The 25,348-nt window shown below is 38.5% G+C and overlaps 2 protein-coding genes across 5 annotated transcripts; both read right to left on the bottom strand.

Moving 5' to 3' along the window:
• Window positions 1–19: 19 nt before the first annotated feature.
• On the bottom strand, window positions 20–4,913 carry iba57 (iron-sulfur cluster assembly factor IBA57). Its single transcript, XM_030159754.1, has 3 exons — window positions 4,429–4,913; window positions 814–1,160; window positions 20–709 (listed from the first exon to the last, which is right to left on the bottom strand). Exons 1-3 carry the CDS (start codon window positions 4,773–4,775, stop codon window positions 318–320), a joined length of 1,086 nt encoding a protein of 361 aa, XP_030015614.1. The 5' UTR covers window positions 4,776–4,913; the 3' UTR covers window positions 20–317.
• Window positions 4,914–6,502: 1,589 nt separating this feature from the next.
• Window positions 6,503–24,571, bottom strand: gjc2 (gap junction protein gamma 2). Of its 4 annotated transcripts, none has more exons than XM_030159751.1 (2): window positions 24,454–24,571; window positions 6,503–8,841 (listed from the first exon to the last, which is right to left on the bottom strand). In XM_030159751.1, the coding sequence occupies exon 2, from the start codon at window positions 8,810–8,812 to the stop codon at window positions 7,556–7,558; it is 1,257 nt and encodes a 418-aa protein (XP_030015611.1). In that variant the 5' UTR covers window positions 8,813–8,841; window positions 24,454–24,571; the 3' UTR covers window positions 6,503–7,555. The 4 variants fall into 4 exon arrangements, with proteins under 4 accessions (XP_030015611.1, XP_030015610.1, XP_030015612.1 ...); XM_030159750.1 differs by lacking the exon at window positions 24,454–24,571 and adding an exon at window positions 10,768–11,211; XM_030159752.1 differs by lacking the exon at window positions 24,454–24,571 and adding an exon at window positions 9,634–10,189.
• Between the last annotated feature and the right edge of the window lie 777 nt (window positions 24,572–25,348).

Consider the following 25,348-nt stretch of genomic DNA (forward strand, 5'->3'; position numbering starts at 1 on the left):
ATAAATATGAAAATAAACAACTTGATGTCAACCGGGAAATTTATTAAACAACCACTGATGGGAAAATATGTCCATTTTGTTACATAGTGCTGCAGTAAGTAACATAATAGAATTCTGTTATTAATAATAATTAACTTAGACTTAACTTTAGACAAAATAATTCTCAGTGTAGATATTATTCCAAACAACGGAAATACTCCAATGAATCCGCATCACATAAGCAATGACAGTGTAACATACTGTACTTCAGGGTTCTTGACAAAAAGTGTCAGTTGTGATGGATGTCACATTTAGGGAACTATAAAACATGCTCTCCTTCAGTTGGTTTTCTCATCTTTAGGCCACCAGTCTGGCACAGAGGCCTCAAGTGTTACTGTTGTGTCATCAGAGGATTTGACCGTCAATACTTCTTTGGCATGAGCTGTGCGGATTAGACTCAGTCCCAGCTCTCCAACCCCGGCGCGGTGCTTCCCAGCTGGCTTCCCTGACTCTGTGTGCAGGGCAGTTCCTTCCTCAAGGTCTTCAACTGGAGCTGACAAGCGAACTGGCATCAGGCGTTTCCGAATCACTCCAGTGTGATGAGTCCTGGCTGTGAGCTCTTGGCCGATGTAACAGCCCTTGCTAAAACTGATGCCCTGCATGTAGACGATATTTGACTCCAGTGGTAGTGCCACTCCAGGAGGAAGGTCCTTCACTCCCTCAGGCAGCCCTACACCACAACAGCAGAGGAAACAAACAAAACCTGTCACATCTGAGTACAACTCCATAAACCTTTTCTATTATTTGGTCTAATTTTTCCATATTTGGTCTTACCTATTGCATATCGATGTCTGTGATACTCCTCTGTGTTTCCTTTCTGACATGACGTGATGATATCTAAGGGGTCGACCTGAGAGTTCGTCACCAATCTCCAGCCCATTCCCTGAGTTCTAGGGTCAGCCTCCCATACCACAGCCTTTTCTGGGGCAGAGAGCTCAGGCTTTATGTCTTCTTGACCTGTTTTTTGTTGGGGTAACACTGCCCATACAGAGAGCTCTGGACATGGGTTTATGTTGACCTTACGGCGTATTTTAAACACCTTCAAGTGTTTCAAGAGTGAGTCCTTAACTGTGCTGTCACACTCCAGGAGAACCCCACGAAATGCATCAGCTTCCATCATGCTGAAAGGGAATAGGAAAAAGGGGAAAAAATATTATTTTCCATAAAAATGAATACATTTTCTTCCTGTTATCCAGCAGACAGGGCATGAGTATACATCTTTGTGAGTCCATTTACAAGGGGTTAAATATGACAGACTATAGTATGACACATGCATATTATTGATGATACTGGGTTTATATTCACTCCTAATAAAAATGGGTTAAAATTTAAAGTGCAACACAGTTATGGTGTTATTTATAATAGCATACAAGCTACAGAGGGAATTCTGGTTGATATTAATACAACCTGTGTGTATTAGTAGCAGAATCAACAATTTATCAGCCATTAGTTGGTGGATGACTGACCAATTAAATGCCTTTTAGAGATGATCGTGTTAGCTGCTGATTATTCTTCAAGGACCATAAATGCAAAAAAAAATCACTGTTGATATATCTGTAGTGCAGGTTGCATTGTTGTTGTGTCTGCTGTGGAAGGATCTTAGAAATTTAATACAAGTTTATTTTACCCTCATTAGACCCCTCCTGAGGTAAAACAGCACATACATGAACAAGCAGTGAAGATGAAATAAATCCACTCACGCAAACAGAGGTAATGCAGACATAATAGTGTTAAATATACATGTTCATTTCAGCAATTTTGTATCTCACTGGTATTACATATGCAGCTGTTTATTGTACTAGCAATTGGTCCAAATAGTCTGAGTACTATGGGCACACACTGTAAAATTATATCAAGTCCCTTTAATCTCTGGTTGCATTTTTTATAGAACCAAAACTAATGATTATTTCCAGTATTGATTAATCTCTCCATTATTTTCCCGAATAGTAAATTAATTTTTTGGTCTGTAAAATGTCAGAAAGTGGTGAGAAAGTGTTTCCAAAAGCACAAAATGATACCCTTAATTGTTGTGTCTAGTGTACAAAAAAATTGTTTACTGTCAATGAGGATATTCAGGAAATAAGAATATAGTCAGAAATAAGCAGATGGATTTTTTTTTTTTTTAATTACTTAAAACAATTATCGATGATCAAAATATTTCATTAATTCAAGTCAACAATTGCTAATCATAATATCTAATATAATCTGAATGAGGAAGTTGGATAAATAGTAATGATTAACTTATGGAGAAGGGGTGAGAATATATGTTCTGAACCTCCTCGCACTCCTTTTCTAATGTGTAAGGCAAGGCAAGTTTATTTCTATAGCACATTTCATGTATGAGACGATTCAAAGTGCTTTACAAAAAACATTAAAAGCATTACAGCAGAAGCTATAAAAAGTATAGGCATGTACTTAAGTACATGAATGCATTATGTGATTTTTTTTCTGCCAAATGTAGCATGCCTTAATTCCACTTGTCTCTGAGCCTTTATTTTCTTCTTTTCTTCTTCTTTACTTCATTTCAACTAGTTAATTGATTATTGCAACTCTCTAACATTCCAAGTCAAGGAAACAATCTCAGGGTTCCCACTCTTTCCCTGAAATTATTTTCCAGGACATTTTCAGCCACTACAGAGACAAGATATCACGTCATACACTACTCTATTCCCCTGCCCCCCTCATTCTTTGGAAGTGTTCTTTTCTACCGTTGTAACTTGCATTTACGCAGATTGTTTCTATGTTTATTACTCAGACATTTGATGTGCAGTCTATGGCTATAATATATCTATGAAAAACAATTATGACAAATGTATCATAGAATAATGCAAACACACCCACAGATTATAGCGTAGCACTTCATTAGCAAGACAAACTGGAGTTACAATGTTCCACTGGGAAATTCCCAACTCAACTTTCTCTTCTCTCTTACTTTCTCTCCTGCACTTCTTCTAAAAATATTTGTATATTTTCAGTAAATTACTTAAAAACAATTTCCTTTGTTTCATCTCAGTTTAGGCATACAAGGTCACAAGGCAGGAGGAGGATAAATAATTTCCCAGGATAATGTAACTATTTCCAGGACAACTGACCTTTTTTCTCATTTTCCATATGTTTTCCATGACTGGAAAATTGGTCAACCATTTTTCAGATTTTGACTGAATCGGTTTTATGGCTGAAATGGAATCTCAAAGGACTTTTATATTGTAAATATCAACTCCTTATCCTAAACCAAATACACCACTGTAACACTTACAGTACTATATATACTTAGTACTTTAAAGTTATCTTTTTAATCATAGAGGAGCAGGAGTCTTATAGGAGTCATATAGATACTGTATGTAATGGGGAAGGAGAGCATAAAGAAAACAGAATAAAATACAATAAAATTTGAGTTTTATAATGGCCGAGGGGTGGGTTTATACAGGGGTCTCAAACATGTGGCCCAGGGGCCAAATGCAGCCCGCCAAAGGTTCCAATGCAGCCCGTGGGATGAATTTACAAAGTGCAAAAATTCCACAGTCAAGGCAGTGGAACTCATTTTATTTCAGGTTTTCCACAAACAGATACATACAATATGATCTCATGTAAAATAATAGCATAATAACCTACAAAAAATAATGACTCCATATTTTCTTCTGGATTTGATGTGAAAAAAAAAAAAATTGCACTCAGCCTATAAATAATGACAACTTCAAATGTTTGTCTTTGTTTTAGTGCAAAAAATAACATTAAATTAGGAAAATATTTACATTTACAAACTATCCTGTAACAATAAAATGTGAATAACCTGAACAAATATGACCAACTTGAAATGTCTAAAGAAAATTAAGCAGAATTTTAAACATTTTCTGCCTGTTACTAAGTGTTTAGTGTCTTTGTAGCTCCTATCCGTAATGCACATGTAGAAATGATAAGTTAAGGCATAATATTGTTAAAATTGCACTTATTTTTCTTAAGAAATTTCTTTTTTTTTTTTTTTTTTTTTTTTTAGGTTATTCAGATCTTTATTGTTTGGATAGTTTATAATAGTAAGGATTTTCTTTATTTCTTTCTTCATTTTTTTTCCCACTAAAACTGTTGTCATTATTGTTATTATTTATAGGTTATTATGCTATTATTTACTGGTCTGGCCCACCTGAGGTCAAATCGGGCTGAAAAGTGGCCCCTGGTTTAATAGGTCAACCAAGTTAGCAGGTAAAGGAAAAGGCAGATTAAACTGTCCTAAACTTGAATTAAAGTGTAACAGAGTGTTTATTCTTTAATCCATCCTGCAGACTCAGATACTGGCTTTGTACCAGAGTCAGCTCCTGCGTCACAGTGATAAGGAAAGCAGCCACACCTACACTGAATGTGTAAACTGAATGTGATGGGTGTGATGTGTTTTACCTGTACAACATAATATCATACAGAGTCCTGCCTTGGACATTGAGCATGTGTGAATAAATGACTGTGTTTTCATTCTCCTCCAACAGCCTCATGTCGTTGGTAATGATTCCCTGAAGAAATGCGCCGGTGTCCTGTCCGTGGATTTTTACCAGTGTTCTGTGGGGAAGGTGGTAACACACATACTGTCCCCGGTTACTTCCACCCTTCGCCGTGTCCTCGCTGTACCTCCTGACACGAACACTGTTGTGAAACGTAACGCACAAATGTCGACCGGTGAACTTTCTGGCGTAAAAACCGAGATTGCCGACGGACGTGAACGCACCTCTCACTAAGCACAACACCCCCATAATGTTCACGGTCCTATGTGTAAATAGTGAGATAAAATGAAGTGTCTTGTCCTCCCAAAAAATAACTGTAAAGCTACATTACGTAGGACGCCGTAACAACTACAAGAGCTCCATATTGAAATCCCACAATGCACTGCTCGATAATATTACAACACGTGGGTGGAGTGAGTGTTTTTTTAGCTCGCGCTTGAGTGGACGTCATTACACAATCAGTAGCGCATAATTCAACAAAATAGAGATCATTCTTCTAATTTATAGTCCAAAATTGAAAAATATATCATATCTAAAAGTAATAATGAGATAACTATAACATCCCAAAATGTAATTACATATTTTAAACATGATATTCACAATTTAGAATTTGTTGTAAATTTGTTCATGTTATTTGGAAAATTTCATATATATATATATAAATAAACAAATATACTAAAACACACCCAAATTTTAAAATCTTCCCACTGAAATTTGAAAATTATGTTAAATCTTTAGAATTTATCTATTAAAAAAAAAAAAAAAAGCTCTAACACCTTGGCTATTTATAAACAATTCTTTAATATTGACTGAACTCTCTGTTGCATTTATTTATTTATATTTGTCAGATTTGTTATTTTTATTAATTTATTTACTTTTTTATACTATTATTTATATATTATGCTTTTTGTTTTTAAATCTATGCATTATTTTCTTAAACATATGTGAAAATGCTTTTTCTCTTTTGACATCTTGTTGTTTGTTCATATTTTTGTACTGTACACTCAAATGTTTTCGATAAAGTTGACCAAAAAAAAAGAAAAAAAAATCAACAAAATAGAGATATAATAATAATAATAAGAAGAAGAATAAGAATAATAAGAATAAGAATAAGAATAAGAATAAGAATTTAACTCAGTTGTTGCCTCCAAATAAAAAAGTATGTTTCAAGTGATCCATGCATCCTGTATAAATCATATTTTTCATGAACATTCTAATAACGGGTGTGATAATTCTCCACTACACATTCACGTTCTGCATTGAGTTAGCTAACTAGCCCATGAAAAGTATTATTATTCGAGGTTTTTCACAGAAAAAACAAAAGCAAAAAACAAACACCTTTTTTCAGCTTTGTGGCATTTCCAGCTTATCCAACAAGGGTTTTAAAGTGTTTATTGAGTTTAAGTATAGTTTTTCTTTAGTTTAGTTGCATATTATGTACACTAAAATGACACAAGTAATAATTATATGTAAAAAAAAAAAAGTTAACACATTGTGTTAGAGAGGTTGGAAGCACAAAATATCCAAATACATCCCCTTAATACAGATAGGTAAATAAATAAAAGAAATTCTACAGTTTATGCTATTTTCATGTTTTAGCTCATTTAAATTATTGTATTTGTATTGATTTTAATTGTTGTATTGTGCCAGTGTTTTGTTTTTCTTTTATCACCACAAATCATCCATGTTTTCAGTGTAATATTAGAATGTTATTTGTTAGGTTATCTGGTGTTTCGAGAATCACCTCTTTTTAATGTCATTATTTTTTCACATTCTCTCAGTACCACTGAAAATGATGCCTTCATCTTGATATATTCCAATATATAAAAAAAAGTTGCAAATGTATTTTGATGCCACAGGAGAGGGATTGAAAATTCAGTTTTTGCCTCCTGACCTTTCTGAACAAACGCCATCTTTTCATTCATCTGTCTCCAAAAAGAGAAGATAAGCAAGAGGTTAAATAACAGAGAATCACAGATGTTTCAAATGAATTTATTTCTTGAATAAAACAGTCTTTAAATATTTGAGGCACTTTGAAGTATGACAACAGTGAAGGCAGGATTAACTATTACTCTTAAATTCAGTTTTAGAAACTGCTTCAATGAAAGAAAAAACTAAAATGCTCATCTTCAAGACAAAACATGCCTAAACATTAGATACATGGAGAGCTAACTCAGTAGCTAAGGATGGGATTTCTACTGTGACCTAGTGTATTTACTGTGTGTTCCCAGATTTAAAGCATGCATTATCTGATTCAGTTTGAAAAAGAAAATGAGAGTTCAGTCGAAAAAGTGATTACATTTTCTGTTCCCTTACCTTTTCCCCTTTATACAATGGCAGTGCAAGGCTTTACGAAAACCTAGAATATATAAAGGCTTTACGTCAACACTGTAGATCATCACACCCAGCAGATGTTTATCAGAAGATCGCACAGTGACACATCCCTGTTTCATTATGATTTTCACAATACTTCACATTTAATCTGCTTCCAGCAACACTCATTCATTCTACTTCCCAGTTGCTTTCCCAAACATTGGACATGCAACTTTCCAACAATCAGAAATCATTTTTTAGAAGTGAGTCACTGTGCAGTTGTACAGTGTATCGCACTGCAGTTGCATCAAATTTAGATTGAGGGTACAATCACAGATTTACACAGTTAGATATCTTCAAATTAATCCAGTTCAGTGGCAATCAAGGGTAGATCAGATGAATAGCTCGAAGCAGTCTGTTTATACTTTATAGCTGGAATTAGAGATGTTTAACTAAGTAAGCATATGTTAATCATGTCCAAAAGCTATGTCAAGCACAAAATGACACTCTACAGTAACAAAGAAGATTCTAATGCCGGGTTTGATCATTTCTTCATGTGTGTTTTTTAATCCCCCATACTACGTGTACTGCACTTCATTTAGCTGTGATTGAAGTTCTCAAGTTATTGTCCAGAGATGCATCTCACACTTGCTCTCTCTAGCTGCATCACAATGCAGTCCAATTATACACTTTTAATTTATTAAATAAATCTATTTCTAGATCCAGACAGAAGTCTTCCCGTTTTTTGCAGTTGATGTAGCCTTCTCTGTGGCTGACTTTGGCCTGGCTCCTTGTTTCTCCTGGACTGCATTGACTCGGTTTTGCTCTGCCATAGTGCCCCCAGATACAGGACTACTGGTTCTGGAGGTCTGCTGGTTATTTTTGGTTTGATATGTTTGAAAGGCCATATCGAGCTGCTCCTGGGCAACTCGCAAGTGACGGTGTAGGCTCGCCAGATCTGAGGGGATGTTCTCGTCTGGGCTGGTGCACTGCTGCTCTTGAGCCACATTGGCCATGTTCTGCTCATGGGTGATGAGACTATTGGGCATCCTGCTAGGTTTGTCTGACTTCACCACAAGGTTGTAGCCCGGTGGAGAGGCTGGAATGTTACGAGAAAACGGGTAGCCGTAGGATGTCCGCCGGCCCCGATTCCTCTTCAGGCGAAGGGTGTCCCGGAAAGTGCCGATCCCCAAGTGAAGCATCTCACATACGTTTAACACAAGACAAAGACAGCTTACCACGTACATAATGAGAAGGAAGATTGTTTTCTCTGTGGGCCTTGAGATGAAGCAGTCCACTCTATGAGGACAGGGCACCCTGTTGCACACATAGGAGGGACTAACTCTAAAACCATAAAGGAGATACTGTCCAGCGAGGAAAGCGATTTCAAAAATAGCTCGTGACATGAGTTGAAGAACGTAGATTCTCATTAATCCTTCTTGCATAATTCTGCGGCGGCCATCATGCTTTGTTTGCTGTTTACTGGTGGTGCTTACTGGTTCGGGCTTGGCCTCCTGCACCTCCAGTGTATCCTCATAGATCATGGGCTCAGCATCATCATCTTCATCCACCTCTAAGACGTCCTCTAGGTGGTGGGATTCTCGCCATCTGGTGTGAGGGGGTGGCTTTTTACGGAGCCGGTGGTGCTTCTTACGTTCCTCCTCTGAGGTGCGGGCGATCTTGTGGATGGCGTAACCCATGTACATGATGGACGGTGTGGATATCATGATGATCTGAAAGACCCAGAAGCGGACGTGCGAGAGGGGAGCGAAGGCATCGTAGCATACGTTGTCACAGCCCGGCTGCTTGGTGTTACAGGTGAACTTTGTCTGCTCGTCCGAGTAAATGGACTCCCCCCCGACCGCTGTGAGCACGATCCGAAAGATGATGAGAACAGTCAGCCACACTTTCCCCACAAAGGTGGAATGGTTGTGGATCTCTTCCAGAAGACGAGTGAGAAAGCTCCAGCTCATGTTGGTCCAAGAAGCTTTTCAACTAGAATCTGGAAATAGAGGTGAAAGAATTAAGATTAAGATCTCATGTAGTCATAGGTTGTAAATAAGGTGGAGCAGACCAAATAAATATACTTTTGGTTAATTGTGTTCCCATTTTGACAACTTCAGTGATTGATAACCTTTTCTCCATAGTTTTTGTGTGATGGTTAAGACAGAAAAGTACTTATTCATATCTAGATAGACACTGAAATGACAACTGCACCCTTTGAAAATGATCAAAGTAAGAATGTGTTTAAAAGCTGATTGATTTATCTCCGTTTTTCAACTTCAAAGTAGTAATTAATCCTACTTTGTATATGCTGTGTCAAACAAAAACTGTAGACATTTGCACATTAGGACTTTTTGATGTTAGGTTCCATTTTCCATTGATTGTGCTGCCCAGGACAAAACAATGACTTGTGTTGATTCATGTTGGTAAGCAGGATGATGTCACTCAGTCAGACAGGCTTAACCCAACACACACCATGCAACATTTCCAGCTCTGCTCTTACATGGGTCGAAATAGTTTACAGAAATGCTGAAATGACACAAGTGGCACAAGAAGGGTTAGTGAAAAAAAAAAAAAGAGAACATTTTTTTATCTGGCTAGCAGCAACATTCATTTTGTTATTTGTGACCCAAGGACAAGCTGAACATGACAAGAGGGTGAAACATAAAATAATCCTGACAGACTTTCAAGTGTATGAAAAGCTTGTCCTGGTACCACAGCGTACTCCTCTCAGGCTGCCACTTAAACACAGATCGCCCCTAAAGTGTCTCCTCGCTGTCAGAATCATCACCGAGTGTGTGAGGTCAATGAAGACGCTATGGGCAGACGGCGTCACGCTTCTGTCCTGTCATTCACAAGGCAGATCTGCGGAGTTCACGTTGATCTCATGTCCACGGCACTATGTTCCCTGGCGTGGGACGTGCCATCTCCCCTGCCATCTGAGTGAACAGGAGAGGCTTGTTGCTCTGCCACGAGGCCTCCCCTCCAGTTCCAACACTGATGACGCTGGGGAGGGGTACAGACACATGGAGACAGATGGCACCTATGGTGGGCAACTCAGAGTCCGCCTCAGGAAGGCATGACAGGAGGGCAGCTTCTTTCACCATTTACACAGAAGTATGAATGAGTCTGTTTATGTAGGGTAGTTTCAGCCATGTACCCGAACATTTCACTGATCTTATCTGCCTGTTATTAATGTGCTCAGAGACAACTAATGTGTATATTATGCGCTGCTTTTTTCTAGTTTTCTCTCCTGCTGCTGTTTGAGTGAGATCTAGCTTTAAAAGAGATTTGATCAGATTAAAAAGGTAATGATATGTGCACGTCTTATTCAGTTAAAAACAAACAAACAAACAAACAAAACAAAAGAAAACACAAGTTTGACAGTTTAGGTTTCCAAAATTTTATGATGTTGAGAAAAGCAATATTTGGTAAACGATAATTCTAAAATGGGCAGAATTAAGCAATAAAATCACACAAGTATTTTACTGAGTATTTAAATAATTCCTAAATACAGCCAAATATCTAAAAAAAAAAAAAAAAAAAAAAACTTGGGTAAATATATTAGTATGTGTAATGATAATAAGTGTTTATTCTTATACTTAGTTGTCTTTTGTTTATTTTTTAATGATTCTGTATTTTGTGTTTTTATTAAAATCTCTGCTTCATTGTTAAAGGTGTAATAAAACTATAGTAAACTGTTGCATTAAATTCAGTTATTTCTTCATCTTAACACTCAACTGCTTTGCATTTATAGATAAATTGTGTTTGACAAAGTAATAGCATGATAATATCTTTAAGAAAACTACGCTGTGAAAAAATGTGTAGATTTCATTGTGTATCTACAATAGTATGACAGAACAGTTGATCACCCTTCTGTTTCTTTTATCAATGACTTATTATATCAATAACTGAAGCTACCCACCTGGAAAAGTTGCACGTGTGTCACCCATCCTAAAGGTCGTCCATATCTCCTCTGCCTCCCTACATATCCCCTCCGCAGTCTGATCCACAGAATACTGCTTCCATCCTTATGCTCTGGCCTTTTCCGTCTTATTGATAACTTCTGAAACGGCGCAAACTCGCAACAGTGATGGAACCTATTAGACTAGACTTTGTATTTATCCTGTTTTCCCACTCTGTGCAGAAGTGAGGTCTCGCCGCTCTGAATGCCTCACATACTGGCTTGTGTCTGGTTTCTATTACACCAGCCTTTTGCCCAAGAAGGAAGTATAAAAAACAGAGAGGCAGAAAAAAATTCCTCCTCTGGCAAGTGACCCTCATCCAAGGGTTCAGACTGGAGGATATCGTACTGCGGATTGAAATGAACACCCAGCTGGGGGAGCGTGTTAATGGCACCACAGTCTGCCTTCCCCCAATGCTCATATGCAACATTTGTAACACACATGATGAGGTCTCCCTCTCTCTTTCTCTCTCTCTCTCTCTCTCTCTGTCTTCATCTGTCAGCTTCCTGCCAGGTCACTGTCTCTTTGCTTCCTCAATTAGTATAGTTCAATCTGAGAAAAAACAAACAGTCTTTCAACACTTTATACACTTTTCTAAACATACAAGTAAAGGAAAAAGTTCATTTCAAGACCCACTCCCTTCTCTCTGTCACATGCATCCATGCATACGTTAACCATCAACCCCACTAATTACCTCAGTCTTATCTGTCAGTGTCATAATGGGTGACAGATATTAAAGAAAAGCACATTTAGGGAAACAAACATGGGGAGTTTGGGGACAGAAGTGTCATGAAGACATAAGCCACCTTGCCTCAGTGCAGATCCGCTAGAATGTATCCAGCAGGTATGCTCAGTCATATCAAGTGTCATAATATTTAGCTCTTCCATCCAGGCAGATGGCCAGATAACAGAGCAGTGGACAGGTCGCACTCTGCTCTCCTGCTGCATGTCCTTTCCGACTTCATGTTTATACTTCAAGCTTTCACCTCAGCCTGTGGATTGCAGTAGCACACGCTGTTACTTAAGGTGTGTGTCACATCTTTGCACACGCCGGCCACAGCAGCTGTATGTAGACAGGACTCTCTCTCTCTCTGTATATCACTATCAACCTCTCTCTCTCATTCCACTCTCTCGCACACCAACACAATCCTCTGCATTTTTTTCTGTCTGAAAAGTTCATGACAATGAACAGATGAGGTTGATTCATGCAAGATTAAAATCGGAAAGGAATTTCTCCATCTCTTTATTCTATGTGCCAGAACATGCTGTCAAGTTTGGGAAAGGATCTAAACTCAGCTACTTTTAATAGAGACAGTAGACTGGTTAGTGTCTGGCTTATGTTAATGAAACATATCTGGTCATTGTTACAGTGACCATATTGTTATAACGTTATTTTCACCGGGCTTTCAATAACCCTTAATTATGAGATGTGTACAGCTATAAAGCGGAGAATAACGTGCGACACATTGGAAAGTTCACCATCAATCAGATGAAGATGATTTTTACTTTTAGCAGAATTCTTGTTTTTTGTGTCTCACAGGATTTTTCCAGTGTCTGCAAAGCAACAAAACAAAACACTAACACAAGAAACAACAAGATATGTGCTATAAATGCACAGCAAAGTGTGGATTTACATTTTATTCTGTCTGAGTGGTCTGTGGTCTAAAGAAAGCACTGACAGCTCGCCATCTGGGCCTTCAGGACTCATCCTCCAGAGGCCTTGCCTTTAAGTCTCCCCTCTCCGTCTCACTGAGGAGATGTGGCGTAGTGAGCACCCCTGGTGCAGCGTGGAGGATAAGGAGACAGGGGATGCTGCTGGAGCAACCAGAGCATTTGGGGTTTGAACATGTGCTGTCCCTAAGGGACGTGGGAGCACGTGTCTTTAAGTTGCAAGCATTCCTCATTCTCCAAAATTTCCCAGTCAACCAACATTCAAGATGGTCACTTGAAGAGGCTTGACAAGTGAGTGTGATTTGGACTCAAAGTCAGTTAGAGTTTCTGTTCCTCGACAGTTTATTAATCTTACTTCCTATCGTTGTGTTTTGCAATTTCTCTTACATATGTTCTATTCTATTTTGGTTTATTAAAACATTTTGAAAGGTAAAAAAGTAATCTTGAGGAAGAGGTAAGAGATAGAAAGCTTACCCTGTAAAGTAATTTTATTTCATCACTGTTCGGATTCTTATTAGACCATTACAGTGCATAAGGTTGTACTGTGGGATGTGCACATTTATTTTCTTTCTAGCCTTATATTTTGCATATTTACAATTAACATGCTTCTTTGATGCTGTGATTTTAGATAAAATATGACCTATAATAATTAGGAAACAGCATTTTTTTTCCTCAAAGTTGTTAATTTTTTCCATTAATTAGTTAGAATCAAAGATTATGATAAAATATCTAACAAACAAACAAACAAACAAACAAAAACGACAAGTGCAACAAATGACAGTTGAGCTGCTGACAGTCTTTTGAACGTGTTGTCCTCGTGTCCTCTGACAATTCAGGCAGCTCTTGCTTTGGGTAACTGTGTGTTACGTTGATAAATATGATTGGCGTGCCCCAGAGCCAGGGAAAATACAACGTACCTTCCCCTGTAAGTAATATAGTTTGACATTGCTCCTGTTACAAGGACTGGCATCATGTGATAGCCAAATGCCAATATTAATATTCATTAAGTTTAAGTTATATTTAGGGGTAAATGGTAAACCAGATCTCTGTTTATTAAACGTGGTAGTATCTGATAAAGAAGCAGCTAAAATAGCTCTCATCTTAATAACTAAGATTTTTTCAAAGTGGCAATTGCAAATTGAGTCGTGAAAAAACAATTACTGCTACTGTGGATTTATGTATTAGCATTTTTAATTCTCTGTATTTTTTCCATGTATTAGCATTATTTTACAATAATTACTCTCCTTCTGTCACATTGAGGTAACTGGGAGCTGTGAGGGTTTTCAGCACCGAGGAGTGAAAATCTCGACAACTCTCCTTGGCCGCCACTAATGTCATCGCAGAGTTTTTCTCCACATGTATTTACTGAACAAAGTTGATGCGAGCAGACTGGGGGCTGTAGAGGTCTGCATTTATGTAACAGATCAAGCTCGACCATGTGACTTGGATGCGCCCCCCCCTCAGAGAAAAGAGTGACACAAGACACCAGAGCAAAAAACATGCAACGTGGTGTTTTGGGCTCCTCTCCCATCTCTCCTACCACTATCATTAAACTGCTCTTACCCGGTTGTACAGGGCTATCCCATAGGCTGCCTGAGAGTTGTGGCAGTCCCATCTCATTTGTTCATTTTTCTCCCAGTTTCTCAGCCGAGTCTATCCTACCCCCGGGGTGAGTGCGTCCCGTGCCAGTTTTACTAAGGCTGCACTCCACTGAAGCGACTGAGATGAAAAGCCTTGAGGAGGATGCCAACAACTTCATCAGCTCTGCATCTCCCACATATGAGCAAAGCAACTTGTGTTGCACGTGCATAACACTGTTTTAACATTGCACTTTAAACATAATGATGCCTGGCTTATCTGCAAGAACATCTCACTGAGTTAATATTTTGAAATGTTGACAGTGAGGAATTATTACTCCTCAACATAGAGTGCTACTTACATTAATCTGGTCTCAAATCTGTAAGATGTGTCAGTTTATGGAGAGTATTTGATCAGGTAGACAGTCTTACAAGAAAACAAACGGCAAACATTTACCCCAAAATCTCTTGTTCACCCATATGCTTTACAGAAAACGTGATCTGTTATTTCAGGGTTTTTTTTCCTACTTTGACATCACTCCCAAGTGTTGCGCAGCCGTGTATAGCCATAACCTTATATAGGCCACATGACATATGGGAGTTTTATTTTTTTCATTTATCACTGCTGCTTATCAGATCAGAAGTCATTATATGGAAGCAGTGTCATTACTAAGAAATTATCAAAACAACATTTTAAAAAAGTAGGTTAAGCATAATACGTCCTGTTCTGTGTACATAGTGAGCAGGACGTGTTCGTGATCTGTCCATTCAGTACAATCCAATAAACAAAATAACACCACTTTGTTTGGAGAGCTGGAGGACCTTAATCTCTGACATTATCTTGTTTTAACTGGCCATGTCATAGGCTCATCTGGGGCAAGCCCAAAGGAGCAGCAGACCCAGTCAGGGTCATTTGGACTACCAGAGATATGTTTACTGCAGCTCTTTCCAGACGCCTTGGTGCCGTTGCCCTCTCTCCAACTCAGTGAACTCCAGACACTGGTAGCAACGCTGCAGGCTCGTGTAGATAACGGCAATAATCTCACTTTCTGTGACGTGAACTTACACAATAGAAGCTCAGATCAAAACTTACATGCAGAGATAGTGTTTGGCATGCTGATCTGCACATAGGACATGACCTTTAAAGCCTGGCTATTAAGGGACTGATAAGAGAGCAGTAAATGGCTGAAAAAGACGTTTTATGCTGGAAGTAATTATTCACAGGAAAAGACCGTTTTTGCTTGAAGATTATTAAGGAATTATGTAAGGGATACAATGAGTGCTTTTGTTTGCAGCATCTAAAAACAGAATCACTGCAAACATTTAAAAAACTCTTGACTTAGAATAATTTTCCTTGTCACTGGACCTTTGGAACCACTAGATGGCATTAGACTCACTCAGAAAATGATGACTAAGTTACTGGAATTTTACTGACGTTGATTAGGGGTTACTGGTTAGGGGTTATCTGTTTCTGGCAATTTTTACTGATACTGAGAAAATCAAAGCACCTGTGGTAATGGGAGCAATAACTGAGTAACCCTTCAGATGATTGTCCTGCCTAAACACACAGTGTCACAATTAATGTTTGCCTTTCAGGTGGACTTTAAAAGTATTTCATTAGTCCTTGGTGTAGGACATGCTGTAGTTAAACTCTTCTAGTTTGTGGCAGAGGCTTGAAATCCATTAAAGGTCTGTGAGACACTGGTGGACAACTGACAACTCTGTCACCTACTTGAACTCTGGTTAAAAAGGTTTAGTTAGTGGGATTCTGGGAGGCCTCAGCTGAGCAGACGTGTCCGAACTGAGCTCTCTAACCTATCCTATAACTTAACATAAAACAACACTAAATTAAACCTTGGAGTGGGTTACTATAAGGTAAAAGACAGCTGATATGGAATAGATGCTCGACTTCGAAACAAAGACCGAAAGAAAGATAAGAAAGACAAAACTGTAGCGAGCAAAGAAGGTGTGGCTAAAGCTAACACTAGCCAAAGCAGAAGAATGGCCGGTCAATATAAATTCAAACCATGGGGGTGCTTCCAGTTGTGCTTAAGAGTTAAACTAGTCTCCCTCTGAGAAAACTGACTTGAATTCAGCACAACTTCAAACTTCCATCAATGGAGTGGAGGCTACTTTGGATAACGAGGGTGACGGAGGCTGAGATTAAACAGCTGAGGAAGCAGCTAAAAAGTGACAGTGAATTCCTCAAAAGAAAAATCGACCAGCTCGAAAATCACAGTAGAAGGAATAATGTTCAGGTTGTGGGACTAAAAGAAGGCGCCAAGGACACGGACCCCATGAAATTCTTCACAGACTGGATACCGGGGGTTGTAGGGGCTGACGAGCCATGGCTGGAAATTGAAATTGAATGAGCATACAGGAGTCCAAACCAGGTGAGCCTCATTGTCTTCTTCTTCTTCTTCTTTCTCTTTCCCTCTCAGGTGAGCCTCATTGTCTTCTTCTTCTGCTCTCTTATTTCCCTCTATCTCCACATGAGCTGGAGCGCAGCAAAAGTTTACCATAATTCCTAATCTTTGGAGCCTCCTCGTCTCAGCCCCAGACCCGTTTTGATCCGTCTACTTTGGTTTCAAGATCGACACAAAATATTGGCCCTAGCCAAGAAGAGGGGGAATATCTGCTACAGGGTCTGATCATGCGAAAGTGGACATCAACATGAAAAAGTAAATTTGCACACATCATTTATCACATGGGCTCATTTTTAAGCTAAAGATCTCTAATTTATGGAACTGTTATCCTTTTCAAAATGCCACATACATAGTACAAGAGAAGTTCTGAACCTTCTGCTAGGCTGCATTGAATTAACAAAAGAGATGTAAAAGACTGTCTATTACTTTGAGAAATTAAAATCCTGAATGATGAATATTTTACTCCAAAATTTATTTTCAGCATAGCTGAACATAATATCAAAAAGGTTTTGTCCTACTTGATATCAATTTCTGTCAGGAACCGCATGTTTTGAATGTTTGCGTAAAGCTTAAAAAATTGATGTTAACAAGTCCACGTGCTACCGAGCAGTAATTTGACATTTTTCACCTAAAAATTTTATCTCCCCAAATTTTGTTATACCTAATGTTAAAGTGCTTATAAATACCTACTCAAATATGTATAATACATGTTTATAAGTTGCTCTGCTTGCATAACAGAGACTGTTGAACACAAAATGTGTCCATGTGTTACCACTTGATATGACCCTACAACATGAAAATCAGCTTCTTCCCTGATCTGACCCAGAATTAGCAAAACACCGTAAGCAGTTCGTCCCGGTGCTACGAGTGATTAAAGCAAGAAATACGGCCTGCGCTGTTGCCAACTCCTCAGTAAGGAAAATAGCTATTGGCTGTCCTAAAAGTTGCTAGAAGTTGCTAAATGACAAATGAAGTCATCGCCTAATTTGCATATATACCAATTTGCATATAATTGTAATGGACACTGTAGGAGAGAGGAATGACCTTTTCCTTTGTAAACTCAACTGTTTGTATCATTGAATATTTTAGTTGTCACAATGATGAGGGTGAAAGTGTGTAAATTTGATGGTTGTTTAATACATTTGGCCAGTATCTTAGTAAACTAGTAAACTAATGATTTTAAAAAAAAATGCTAATTAAATCTCTTTTTAATGAATGTGGTTTTGTATGTTCTGCATGTACTTAAAGGTGTCCTGTCACACAAAACCGTTTTTACTTGTATTTTTTAAAATATGTTAGGTCCATAGGTGTTTGTGTTATGTAGTGAATGTGAAAATGAACCGTTACCTCCTCTGCCTGCTATTGCCACTGAAGAGAAGTAAGCAGAAACATCAGGTGTATCTCATCACTCTGTGGGTATGCGGGACAAGAGGGTGTGGCCACTGCAGTTCAGCCCACCCCCGAACAACAAAAGTGGTATGAACTAGATAATGAAGCATCACCACTAATTTCTTTAGCCTTACTTGCAAATTATAAACTAAGCAATTTAGACCCCATGACTAAGAGATTAAACTGCAGTGGACTGATTGCCTGGTTCTTACCTATGCACCATCAGAAGATGCATGGAAAATTACCCACCTCACCTCTGACACAGTGATACTGGCCTCTCAAACACTAGAGCGCTTTTCCATGGCAGAGAGCCAGAGACAGACTCATTACTGGCCTCCAGTGACATGCAGTGGGGTTCATGGCTGGGGAGACACTGACTCTTTCAGAGCCAGATCTACAAATATATGGTGGCCTGAGAAACTAGAATAGAGAGAGTGAGCAAAAGGAATGACCTGGGTATATGGGCTCTGCATCAAGTCTGCATAGGTAGACTGGCAGGAACTCAACAGGAAACCTTCAAAAAGAGCCATTTCAAACTAAAAATAAAAAAAGTTTATGGTCTTACCTTTATTTTGTACATGAAATGTAATCCTCCATTTTTGATGAGGTGAATTAAAGTGTATAAAAAAGAACGAAGAAGATTATAAGCGCATGAATCTGTGGACTCACAGGCGCCATCTATCATGAGGCAGGGGTACTGTTTGCCTCCCCTAGTGACTTTTTCACTGCGGTTTTATGATTAATCTGCGAGCCTAAACACATTACAGAAATACATTCCATACGTTATGCAGATTATGGAAGGACAGAGCATGTAATCAGAGTGTTTGAAAGCATTTTAACTGCGATATACAGAGGGACAGCAACACAATATTTTCATCGGGTACCAGCAGAGTTCATGAGGGGAGTAGACAGTTCTCCTGGAGGCACAGCACAGCGCTGCCTCTCCTCCCTGTATTTGAACGGAGCATGCGGAAATTCTGCTATTCTAATTGACAAAATAATAATAATAATAATAACAATATTGGATTTGAACGGAAAATGAGTTTATAGGACATACCAGCTGACAACTATCCAACATTATTATATTTTATAGTCAAGTTTTTTTTCTTTCAAGATTGACAAGGGAGGCTCTGCCTCCCCTGCCTCCTCTGACTGCATGTCACTGCTGGCCTCAGTTCCCCCATTGCTGTGGTCAACCTCTTCTAAGGTCACAAGGCCTGTGGGGGCAGTCACTATGTGCTAAACACACAGCAGGGGTAACTAAAGGTATTACAAAAAACCCGCCCACATAACCATCCACTCACAGTTTTGATAACGCATGGGATGGCTTTGTGACATCACAGGTACTCTCACTGTCAGGGGTCAGAGCAGGCCGATCAGACAAAAACATTGACTCAATCAGATATCACCTACAGGCATAAGGGAGTGAATTTAGCTAACTTAATGGACCCATTACCACTGCTTAGATCTGAGGGGAAAACAGAACAGGATGTGAAATTAAGAGAGGGCCTGTGAAGCCCCCCGTTTTCACCTGACCAGACAGGCATGAATCTCTATTGTGATGGCTGTTGTTTTGGAAACCAAGACAAAGGATTGATAGCTTCTTCTGCAGTAGTGCAACAAACAGAACAGGGCACAGCACAGTAGCATCAGGAACTACATTTAGAAAGACCCACTTGATCCAACCTTGCTTAGTTGTAGAGCGAGAAATCACTGCAGATGCCGGTGTGGGCTGCAAAATCATATTTGGAAAAATAGCTCTTTATCTAATAAGTGGGGCTGATTGGGTTAAATTACATTTTCTAGATGCCAAAAATGCGTACCTGCACGGGCTGGGATGTTCTCCCATAAGGCAACGCTCCTCATTATTGTCGTAGCACTATTAACAGTAGGCTAATTCCCCTGCTTTGGCTGGAGGCCCAGCAGCTGAATGCGGAGGGTATTCAATGAAACCCCTCCGTCCAATCCACCTGTTTCTCAAGTTCACCAGACCTCACACCACTAGACTTTTTTATGGGGATACCTAACAGACAAAGTCTACGCTATGAGACCTGCAACAGTTGCTGAATTGAGAGCAGCCATTGAACGTGAATGCACAGAAATACCAAGGCAATTGTTTCATGATGTATGCAATTCCATTGCTTCACATTGTCAGCAGTGTCTGGACCAGAACGGACGTCAGTTTGAGAACAGGTGGTGACATAACAATAAAATGATGTTTATAAATTCTATTACATTTTGAAAATTAAATGAATTTTTGTAAACACCTACTTTAAAATTATTAAGTGTTATTTTATTAAGTGTGTAAAAAATTTTTGGGACACCCTGCGTGTGTGTGTGTGTATATAATATATATATATATATATATATATATATATATATATATGTGTGTGTATATATTAGTGGTAGGCAGCGATTAAAATTTTTAATTGCGATTAATCGCATGGCTTTCTGCGATTAATCACGATTAATCGCATAGTTGGGGGGGGGGGGGACCCATCAACAGCATGTATTGCCTTTCAGTGATATTCCAGACTGGAAGTACTCCGGTGATAAAAATAATTGCACGTCAGTGCTTCCAAACAACTGTGTCCTTCTCAACCCCACCATCTGAAGACATTTAAAATGAAAATGTCCATGTAAAAAACCACTACTTTTACACATGTTTATGTCCCCACCAGTGTATTTACAGTTGTGAGTGATTGACAGGAGTCTTAAGCCCACTAATCAGTACTAATACTAACTAGAAGCACTCGGAGAGCGCAGACCTCCGCCAAGGCTGATCAGTGGCCCCCCCCACGCCAAGGAGGTTATGTTTTTGCCAGGGTTTGTTTGTCTGTCTGTCTGTTTGTCTGTCCGTTAGTGTGCAACATAACTCAAAAAGTTATGGACAGATTTTGATGAAATTTTCAGGGTTTGTTGGAAATGGGCCCCCCCGTGGGCCCGATCACCACCAAAATGTAATCATTTCTTCCTTATCCCATTTCCAACAAACCCTGAAAATATCATCAAAATCTGTCCATAACTTTTTGAGTTATGTTGCACACTAACGGACAGACAAACAGACAAACAAACAAACCCTGGCAAAAACATAACCTCCTTGGCGGAGGTAATAAGCCCATTAATATGTGATGTTCAGTTGTTCAAAGCAAGCAAAAGGGGCCCTGAAGTGGTCAGAATAAGTTGCACTAACGTATGTTTTGTCCTTTCCGTGTTACCGTAGTTAGTTCAGACATAAAACAAACAGACATGTTTCTTTCACTCTGTTTGTTTGGCCCCAAAAACGTTTGCCTGTGAGTATTTTATGTTCAGTTGTTGTAAGAATGAATAGTATCAAATATCTCTGATGTGAGCCTTTGTTGCTGAATAAAAAGACGTTGTAAATCTTTAATTAACCTGTAAATGCTAATCGTTAGCGTGTCTATGGATTTTCCCATTCAAGTTAGCATCGAGATAAAATGACTGCTAATACAACATTCACATCGTAAATGAGTAAAGGTTAGTTCAAAGGCTGACATATTAGACCTAAACACAACCAATGAATTTACATAAACTTAGCATGAGCCTACAGAAAGAATTAGCAACCCATCTCCGACTGCTTGCATAAACAAATTAGCTTAAACATCAGCATTACTTGTAAAGTTCGCCGGTTTTCTCCTCTCAGCCGGCACATACACACAGCACCGGTGTGTGGACCGGCAAAATAAAAGCATGAGTTTCAAAATAAGAGTCCGTATGTATAAATCAACTAAGACTTGCTTGAAAGGCAGAACAATAATAAAACGGCGTTAACGTGAGATAAAAAAAAATTGTCGGCGTTATTTAATGAATGCGTTAACGCGATAATAACGCGTTAACTTGCCCACCCCTAATATATATATATATATATATATATATATATATATATATATATATAAATAAAATATGTACGGTTGTGTTGACATTTCATTGACTACAAATGTGTTAGAACACGTTCATCTCACAGACGACCTCGTTCAGAATCAGCTTTTATCACAAATCGACTGACTCAATGTTGTTCACTTCTCATACATTCCCGTTGCGCTGTTTTCTCATTCGATCTCTGCTCAGTGCATTTGCCCGTAGACACCCGGTGTCCATGCACTTCTATGGGACTGAGTGGAACAGTTTTTTTCATTGCCTCAAAACTGGACGGTAATTGGATAAATGCCACGATGTTGTCCCGCCCCCGGACGCCTGGCATCTCTCGGGGTGAATGGAGCTGTGGGCGGAGCTCGGCCAGGCAGGACGCCAGGATTCCACATGCTGATTGGAGGATCAGTTGAAAGGCTGAATCCCGTTTGATTGACAACTATTTTGAGATCTACTCCTTTACTTGACAGAGTTCAGTTTAATACCATCGCGCATTCTGCTGTGAAATCAAGAGAGAAACCTCTACAAAATTACTTGTTAATTTCTTGCATTGTAAATAAAACACAATCATTGTACTTCCTTGTTTCAATTTAACATAATTTCAGCGTTTTCTTGTTCACTTGGTACGATAAGGTCACTGACCATTTTCTTAAAAAGGAATGGAGGGCCGAATTTATGTTTAAATAACTTGACTTTTTTTTTTAATGTAAGCCGACAATGAGCTTCCCCTGTCTGAAAGACAAGCAGCCACCACTGATATATATACGAGGGCTGTTCAATAAGTTCATGGCCTCACCCAGAAATACTGGTTGTTACAATACAGGATGTTACATTCTGTCGTGATGGGATAGTGATGCTTGAACATCGATGGACCAAGTGCATTGCTGTAAATGGAGATTATGTTGAAAAATAAAATATAAATTATCAGTCTGTGTTGTTCTGTTCTGGGTGAGGCCATGAACTTATTGAACAGCCCTCGTATATATATCTATATATATATATATATCTATATATATCTATCTATATATATCTATATATCTATATATATATATGTGTGTGTGTGTGTGTATATATATATATATATATATATATATATATATATATATATATATATATACACACACACACAAACAAAAATATAAACGCACCACTTATGTTTTTGCTCCCATTTTTCATGAGCTGAACTCAAAGATCTAAAACTTTTTCTGTGTACACAAAAGGCCTATTTCTCTCAAATATTGTTCATAAATGTATCTAAATCTGTGTTAGTGAGCACTTCTCCTTTGTCCTTTGCTGAGATAATCCATCCACCTCACAGGTATGGCATATCAAGATGCTGATTAGACAGCAGGATTATTGCACAGGTGTGATTTAGGCTGGGCCACAATAAAAGGCCACTCTAAAATGTGCACTTTTACTGTATTGGGTGGTCCAGGGGGGTCAGAAAACCAGTCAGTATTTGGTGTGACCACCATTTTCCTCGCACAGTCTTCTTCATGAATTCTCTGAAACAGCTTTGGAGATGGCTTATGGTAGAGAAATGAACATTCAATTCACAGGCAAAAGCTCTGGTGGAGATTCCTGAAGTCAGCATGCCAACTGCATATTCCCTCAAAACTTGTGACATCTGTGGTATTGTGCTGTGTGATAAAACTGCACATTTTGGAGTGGCCTTTTATTGTGGCCAGCCTAAGGCACACCTGTGCAAAAATCATGCTGTCTAATCAGCATCTTGATATGCCACACCTGTGAGGTGGATGGATTATCTCAGCAAAGAAGAAGTGTTCACTAACACAAATTTAGACAGATTTGTGAACAACATTTGAGAGAAATAAACCTTGTGTGTACACAGAAAAAGTTTTAGATCTTTGAGTTCAGCTCATGAAAAATGGGAGCAAAAACAAAAGTGGTGCGTTTATATTTTTGTTCAGTATATATATATATATATATATATATATATATATATATATATATATATATATATATATATATATATAAATAAATAAATAAATAAATAAATATATATATATATATATATATATATATATATATATATATATATATATATATATATATGTGTGTGTGTGTGTGTGTGTGTGTAGCTTTACTCTCCTAACACTGCTGCTTCATTTTATGCATACATCACAGTTTGACCAAAAGTATGATTTAGGAAATTGTGCTATGAGGCTAACAATATATAAATGCACAGTAAACCTAACAAAAAAAAAAACTTTTTACACTGCTGTGGAAATGCAAAAAAACAGAGGAATTGGTAAACTGTTTTCGTAGGTGCAACTGGCAATGGTCTCTTCCTGAATCTGATCAACAGTTCCTTGTCATATGACTTTTACATTGTATTGGATCTATTCACAATTTTTTTTTTTGCAACAGAGTTATTATGATAGAAGGACTGACTGCTAAGAAACTCATTACTTTTGTCAAATATTTACTTATTCTGTGTTCTCAGAGGATCTTTTTAATCCCTAGGTTATGATAAAATATTAATCATTCTTTGCTATTATGTTGTTGAACTATGAATGTGTTTGTAGTGTGTCCAAGAGTTGTTAGTCCGTGTTAGTTTCTGGGATATTTGGAGACCTCATAATGTACACTAGTGTCCTGTTTTTTATGTCACAGTAAACTGCAAAACTCAAGTCCACATTGAGAAGTGATAATGAAAAGCAGTACGTACCTGTCCATATGGATGAGGCGGTCGCTTATTGTGGTTTTATAGTAAAGCATCCTGGGCGTGAATCCAGAGGCATCGTGTCACTGTTCAGGCTTCGAAGCAGGATGAGAGACACAATGGGTCATTTTTCTTCAAAACCCCTCACCACCAAGTACAGGCAGGACATTCAGGAGACCAGCATCCTGCCAAAGGCCCCATTGTTCCCCATGCAGCTTGTTCGTCTATATCGCCATGACCACCGACTGTTTATTTATTTAATCCAGGATGACTCTCACTACCATACCATACCATTCATTCACCCAGAAATGAACACTGATGCAGCTCTAGGCCTCTAAAATTTCACTCCTTCTGTGCTTTGGCTCATTGTGACTGTTAGTGGTTGAGTCTGTGTAAATAAGGATGGTTACTGTAGGTATCATGCACACTCCCACTTTGATTGCAAGACACATTTGTGTTTAACATATCTGTGTACAGCAGCTTTTCCTTCTATTTAGATCTGAAGGCCTTTCTTTATGATATTTGGAGGTTATTTTTAAGGCCAAAAGGCAAGAGGATGTGGAGCATTTCCTGAGCAGAGCACAGAGGGCTGTTGGTTTAGTTTTTCTTCCAAATGATGGAAATCGGGTTTGACAACTCCTTTTCCTGATGTGCCATGACGGAACTACAAATTTTATACAAAAGATCAGGAGCTGTGTCACAAAAACACTCAGAGAATCCTCTTAGGGAGCTTTTACCTTACCATAAAAACTACCAAGGAGTTTGATTAATCAGGGGAAAATTCTCATAGTAATTCTGAATAAGCAAGATCGAAACTTTTAGTCAGTGAGGGGGTGTGCTTGATCATGTTTATAGGTAGGACTTTCTTTTACAAGGTGTGACAAAAAATTTGGCACATGTG

The sequence above is a fragment of the Sphaeramia orbicularis genome, chromosome 17, assembly GCF_902148855.1.
Source record: "Sphaeramia orbicularis chromosome 17, fSphaOr1.1, whole genome shotgun sequence".
Lineage (NCBI taxonomy): Eukaryota > Metazoa > Chordata > Actinopteri > Kurtiformes > Apogonidae > Sphaeramia > Sphaeramia orbicularis.

What these genes read in the sequence shown, in the direction of transcription:
- gjc2 (XM_030159751.1), bottom strand. Translation starts at nt 8,812, where the DNA reads ATGAGCTGGAGCTTTCTCACTCGTCTTCTGGAAGAGATCCACAACCAT.
- iba57 (XM_030159754.1), bottom strand. Translation starts at nt 4,775, where the DNA reads ATGGGGGTGTTGTGCTTAGTGAGAGGTGCGTTCACGTCCGTCGGCAAT. An exon ending in TATGATATTATGTTGTACAG is followed by an intron (nt 1,161 to 4,428) that starts GTAAAACACATC and finishes ATTCCCTTTCAG; the next exon opens with CATGATGGAAGCTGATGCAT. An exon ending in CAGACATCGATATGCAATAG is followed by an intron (nt 710 to 813) that starts GTAAGACCAAAT and finishes GTTGTGGTGTAG; the next exon opens with GGCTGCCTGAGGGAGTGAAG.